Genomic DNA, 6,691 nt, shown 5'->3' on the forward strand with positions numbered 1-6,691 from the left:
TAGGTCTATAGGCATTGTTTGTGAGAAACTTGGAGAAATGTTTATCTCCTTTGTTCGGAACAAACTCTGGATGACTGACTCTGGAGTCATATCGGATGGGGACTTGGATTTGTACTTTTAAACAAATTTTAAGTAAGCAGCAAACAACTCCAGTTCCAGCTAACACTCTTTAAACAGTTACAGCGACAGTTATACAGTTGAAAAACGATTTCAACTGTATAAACAAAAGCTGTCTTTGTAAAAACCCTTGTCCTAGTTATATGGTTTGTCCTAACTAGGGAGGCACCGATATATTGGCCGCCGAAACATATCGGCCGAAAGTGGCACTTTTGGCTAAATGCAGAAAGTGCCATTTTTCTGCTGATACAGCGACGCATCCGTGCTTTCTTTCCTCCCCGCTGGGCGCTGCTCTGTGTCCCAGCGGGGAGGAGAGAAATTGTCACACAGGCAGCCGAGCGCTGCGAGAGGAGAGCACTCTGAGCGGCCGGCGTCTCTCCTCCCACCCCGCTCAGCCTCCTGTCATAGTCCGGCAGAGCGGTGCGTGGGCGGAGACAGCGCTGTCACAGGAGGTTGAGCTCTCCTCCCGCACCGCTCGCTCAGCCTCCTGTGACAGCGTGTCAGGATGGAGAGCCAAAGCAAACACTCAGAGATCAGTGATTGCCGAGTGTAAATTGAGGACGGAGTATGTTACTATAGCCTCAATTATGAATGAATGGGAAGTGATCTACACCACCTCCTGTTCATTCATGGTTGTGGTTATAGTAAACACACAATTTTCTCAAGTTATGAATGAACAGTAATACTCAGTATAGAGGAGGCCTGTTCATTGATAACAGGGGCTACAGAAAAAGAGATTGAGGACTCTGTGTCCTCAATCTCTTATTCTATTTTAAAAGGGAAATATCAGGGGTTTGTTTAGACCCCTAATATTTCCCCAAAGCCCCTAGAAGTAAAAAATAAAAATATGTAATAAAAAATGAATAAATAAAGAAAAATAAATATAAAAAATTAAAAAGTTTCTAAAAAATAAAGAAAAATAAAATATTTGAAAAAATTCAAATAAAAAACATTTTCGGTTTCGGCCTGACAATTTTTTTATTTCGGTTTTGTTTCGGTTTTGAAATTTCCATTTCAGTGCACCTCTAGTCCTAACCCCTGTAACTGCAACTTTTGCTAATCAGCTGGCCTACACATAAATGGGGAGAAAAATATAGGTAAAGGCATGTGAAACAAAAAATACTATCATTACATGTTTTAACCACAATTCTAGAATACAATATTTTTTGCAATAGTTGGCCATTAAAAATAAAGCCACTCTCTGAGTAAGATATCACTGCTGAGAAGTTTAATAAAGGTGATCAATGGTGAGATTTTGGAGGCTGTTAGTCTATTATTCCTTTGTATCTGAAGGTGAAAATCTGTTTATATTTTATGTTTTCGCAGAAATACCATCTCCAAAGCCACCACCCATAGTACCCCCTCCTCCACCCAATCCAGCAGATGCTCCAGTAAGAGAGATTAAGAAGGTCACTGCAGTAAAAGCAGCACCTAGGCCACAGCCCAGTCAAGAAATAAGAGATATCATCAAGATGTACCAAAGCCGTGCCCAAGAAGAGCCTAAACCCTACGAACCAGTCAGGTATGACAACAGAGTAGACTTTTTAAAAAAAGAGAGAAAGAGGGGATCATGTTCAGGTGATCACCAGCCAAACTTATAAATACATATGTATAAAATGTCTTATGTACCAAAGGATTTGTGATTCAGACACCTCTGCCAGGCAGAAAAGCCAGGCCATGCATTTCCTCTGTTGTCCCTGATAACTGTACTGCAGTTTAGCAATGCAGCCACGTTTAGGGAACATCCCAGCCTGTGATTGGATAATGAAGGAGCTGCAGGATGTTAATTAGCTAATCTTTCTGCTCTCCTCTTCTGTGAGCATGTTCGCGCAATGCAACGGAGCTTTGATTGTCTCAGAGTATTGATCGCCCTCTGCTAATTTGAGTGTGGCTCTGCAGGGGATTACAGGAGGCTGATATGAAGATAGATTTAGATGTGTATAAAATATGTTTGATACTTTCTAATCTGGATCAAATTATAGTTTTTAAAATCAGCCTCAAGTTCAGCTTTTAAATGAACCTGTGCTTTGCCCATACATATCAAAGCAACACCTTCACTTTAATGCCCTCCTTCCCAGTAGCACATACTTACTCTGAATTGCTCTAATTTGAGCATCTAAAGGGCTGAGGACTGTTACCCCATGCCCAGTGGCGTAACAACAAAGGTAAGGTGATACATTTAAAAAAATAAAATCCGGGGACATTTTTAAATGTCCCCGGGAACATAAAATAAAACTTTCTTTTTTTTAATACTACTCACCTGATTCCTGGATCCAACAAGCGCAGCCTCCCGTCTCCCACGCTGTTAGAAGCTGCATACACCGTGTGCTGGTTACTACTTAAACCGGCGCACGCAGAAGCTTGTCAGAAGCTGCACACAGCGAGCGCCGCTTTAAGTAGTAACCAGCACACTCTGTATGTAGCTTCTAACAGCGTGGGAGACGGGAGGCCGCGCTTGTTGGTGGATCCAGGAATCAGGTGAGTATTAGAAAAAAAAAAAGTTTTATTTTATGTTCTATTCTTAGTTCTATAATGGCATTGTAGTACTTTCAGGTGGAATACAGCTTCATAACATATCAGCTAGGGAACTACAAGCCCCAGCATGCCCTCATTGCCCCTGTACAAAAACCAGATATTGCCGTTCCCTGGGTGATATGTGTGTGTGTGTGTGGGTGTACAGGGACAATGATGGCATGCTCTGACTTGTAGTTCCTTAGCTGATATATATGTGTGGGGGTGGGGGGTACAGTTCCAGTGGATGTTTATATAATATGGGGGGTGCGAAAAAGATCATAAGACAAAAAGATAAGACCCATAAGACAAAAGATCAAGCACCAAGGATGTCACATGAGGGGGAGGGGAGTGTGCCACATTTTCCTCCATACTCGGAAGTACTGGTTATATTATTTGTTCCTGGCAGCTGAACGGAATGACAGGGATGGGAAGATAAGGTATGTGCTACTTGGAATGGGGGGTATTAAAAAGAACCTATTGCTTTGCCTTGCATGTGCATTTTCTTTAAAGCTGAACTCCAGGCATATAATAAAACTACTGGACACCCCCAGCACTGCAATGGTCAATGCTTATTTTTGCCTAGGGTACCATTTAAAAGCACTTTTACATACCTTATCCCTCAGTCCTCCTCTCTGTGCGAACGTTCCCAAAAGCTGCTTTTCTTTGGCGCCCCAGTCCATTGGTCACATTCTGACATCATCAGATCTTCATTTAAAGTGAGGACTCCAAAGGCCTGCCCACACACTGAAGCCTCAGAAGGAACAGTTGCATTTAACCCTTGCAGTGCAGGGAAGCCCCAGTGCAAGGGTAGTTTTTCTATTTCTTCAGCTTGAAAGTTAGGAGGATGCAAGATAGCTTATACAAAAAAACATTAGACACAAGAAACATAATCACTAGCTTGCACATCTAGAGAGCAGACTGTAAATACAACAGAAATTGACAGGATCAGGAATGCTCTTGACAGCTATTAATTGCATAAGAGATCAGCAGACTGGAGAACAATTAACCAAGAGACAGAATCAGTTAAGTAAATAAGAAAGGTTTGAGGTCTGTGCACTCTTGGAATTATGGTTTGAGTGATCCCTTTCCCACTACTGTAGGAGAAGTGCCCAGACCTTCGTAAAGAAGACAGACCCTAAGGCCGAGGCTCTTGAAAGACTACAGAACTCTGCTCCTCCTCCTCCAGAGAAGGTAAGGCCAATAGGAAATGCTGTATTTTCCAATAAGGCAGTGCAAACAGCAGTTAGGATGTGAAAATGCATTAATGCTGGTAACAATATGATCATTGGAAATAATACCCATTTTGATGAAAGACTCTTACCTATCAGAAATTGGGTCATTTGATCAATACATGATCATGTATTAGGAAAAATAACAATCAGCCCTAGGGGAGAATCCAATCAAAATAAATCAAATGCTAGCACAAAGTGAGCAAAACCTTTTCTATCAGACTCTGGTTCCCCGGCTTTGGTGCGCCTTCTGTGGCTAGAACATCTAATCTTGTTAATGTGAAACTGAGGTTAGCCAGCTTAATAGACAGCGGAAGCAAAAAAAACTTGGGGTTCGGGGGAGTACACTTTGTTTGTAACACTTTCAGTTATTCCTTTGCCCATGATTGTCTTCTGTTGATTTTGGTCACGTAATTAAAATGACCAGTAAATTCTGTCCCTGCAAAGAAAAAACAGAACACTTGCCTCTCCTGCTGCACGTGCCACTGAATGCCACTTCCACTGAAGACAAATCGAATAAGAGTTTAGAAATCAACACTTCAGAAGTGTTAATCTCCAGAGTCCCTGCTGCACTTAGTGGTTCCTCCCTTTAACTTCCACTTTACTACAGGGCACAGTATTGATGTAGGGCTTGGCGGGAGGAACTACTGAGTGTAGTGGGGCACCAGGAAATGGACTCTCTGAAAAGTTATGGTTTCTAAGCAAATTTCATCTGGCAATTTCCCTTCAAAGGACCAGTGTACATTTGTAACAGCACTGCAAAATATACATTATGACTTTTTTTTTTTAAGGCCACTTTAAAGCCACCACCGCCCCCTCCAATTCCCTCTTCCAAAGAAAAGACAAGTGAGATGTCAAATTCTATTCGAGAGAAGCAGAAGCCACTCCTAGGGCTCTTTTCATCTGGTCTCATAGCCCCAGAAGTGAAAGCTCCGAAGGCTGCAGGTAAAATGGGAAATGGTTTTCTGAATAACCTGCTTTTGTTTTTAAAGCTCTTCCGACCTCTTCAAAAACATTCAGTTTTATTCAGTTTAACAAATGAATTTCTTTTGCTTGCAGGACGAACTCTTGAGGGTGACCACACCACTAAGTCAGCTCTCATTAAACATACTGCCAGTGTTTTCTTCTCCTACAGTGATGTAAACTGGAGAATTTATGTGCGGAAGGAAGTAAGTCAGTATACTTAAAGTTTTTAGAATTAAGCACAGTCCCATTACAACGGGGCAGTGACAGTGCCACTACAATGAATTTGTCCCAGAACACTGATATAATAAATCCAACATTTACAAACTTCTTACAGAGGGTATTTATATACACTAAGAATTAAAAAAAATAGAGGGGTGGTCCTTATTTAAACTGTGTTTTTTCGTTTTTGATAGTGTTGAGAATGGTTTATAACCCCTATTCCCTTTTTTTTGCAATCTGTGTCCCTGTTTGGAATATTTATCCCCCTTTCCTGTTTTATTGCTGTTCATCTGGGCATTAGGGATATTTTCCCTCATTTCATATGTGGTCACCGTGACAGGAATAGAGTGCAATCTCTGGTATGGGGCACAGACAGTAGAGAGAAAAAGGGTAATAACCTCTATCTGGAACATGTATTAATGAGATGCTGAATCAGACTCGTCAATAATTAATGGATGAAAAAGGCCAATCAAATGTATATGGAGTGCAATGGCTCCAGTGAAGATGCTCTTATCACAACCCTAATTAGAGTTCCAAACCAAAGAAATAAGTGTCCAAAGTCCATATTAGTGTTCATTTAAAACAAGAAAACATAAAACAGCCAAATATATTTTGGGGATTCAAAGATCCCCCTATTCTTTAGGACTCAAATTTGGTATGTGGTTGGGAAGACTTAAAATGGACAAAGTCACAACAATTAATTATTTGGAAGATGTTGGGGAGAACAGTGACACAGACAGTAATAAAAACCCGAAAAAAGGTTATAAACCTTTCCCATTCTAACCAAAAAAATATGATTTGGTTGGAGTTGCACATTAAGCATGGAAAGCAATATCTATGTAGCATATATAGACAATTGGCAATTCCCAGCCAATCAGCATGGAGCCGGCTTACCGGGCAATCAAGAAGCCAGGCAGCCATGACATTGCCTGGGAAACCGGCTCCATGCTAGCGGAAGTACCGGTATCGGGGATGTCTGATGTCTTTTTATTAGCATATAAGAACATCTTTCCAAGTTATGATCATATTGATGCCTTCTAATTGTAAATATTCTTCTTCGCAGCTCTTCTATCCAAGAGAAAAATTCACTCAACCATATTTTTTGAATCTTCTGTGTGAACAGGTGAATACCAAATGCAGTAATTGTCTTTTGAAAATTTTTCATATGTGTGAATATTATGAGCAAATCTTCAATATCACCCCCTGTATCAAGCTACAAAGAAAATAATATAGGCAAGAGAGTTTTGGGCATCAAATAGGTGAAGTTGATTTGTCGCAGTCAAAACTTTATCTTCCAACCACCTTGTGGAGTAATTCTTATTTAGTAGAACCGGCACAGTGCATCCACTCCAAATGTAATTATGTAAAGCTTACAAATTATACTTCTCTAAATCTTTAGGTTGGTTTTACATGTATGTAGTACAGTAATGCACCTGTTTAAATGTGCAATGCCAGAACCATGGTGGGTTACATGGCACTTCAACACATTAAAGGAATGTGCCTCCAACACACCCATGTTGCAGCACACCACAATTCACGGTAAGGCACTACTATGTATTGTAGTGCTCTGCATTGGCAAAAAGAGTGCAGGTGCAATTTTATGTTCCATTGTCGTGCCCATTCATGTATGAACTAAATACTTAAAA

At 40.7% G+C, this 6,691-nt stretch overlaps 1 protein-coding gene across 1 annotated transcript in view; it reads left to right on the plus strand.

Annotated features, from left to right (window-relative positions):
- MYO15B (myosin XVB) overlaps positions 1-6,691 on the plus strand; it is a 59,763-nt gene that overhangs the window by 46,329 nt on the left and 6,743 nt on the right. Inside the window, exons 18-22 of the mRNA XM_018561532.1 lie at positions 1,444-1,639; positions 3,732-3,822; positions 4,652-4,805; positions 4,920-5,029; positions 6,109-6,168. Of these exons, the coding sequence (XP_018417034.1) occupies positions 1,444-1,639; positions 3,732-3,822; positions 4,652-4,805; positions 4,920-5,029; positions 6,109-6,168 (611 nt within the window). The remainder of the gene's footprint in view (positions 1-1,443; positions 1,640-3,731; positions 3,823-4,651; positions 4,806-4,919; positions 5,030-6,108; positions 6,169-6,691) is intronic.

This window comes from Nanorana parkeri, unplaced genomic scaffold, assembly GCF_000935625.1.
Source record: "Nanorana parkeri isolate BGI_ZX_2015 unplaced genomic scaffold, ASM93562v1 scaffold529, whole genome shotgun sequence".
In the NCBI taxonomy this organism is placed as follows: domain Eukaryota; kingdom Metazoa; phylum Chordata; class Amphibia; order Anura; family Dicroglossidae; genus Nanorana; species Nanorana parkeri.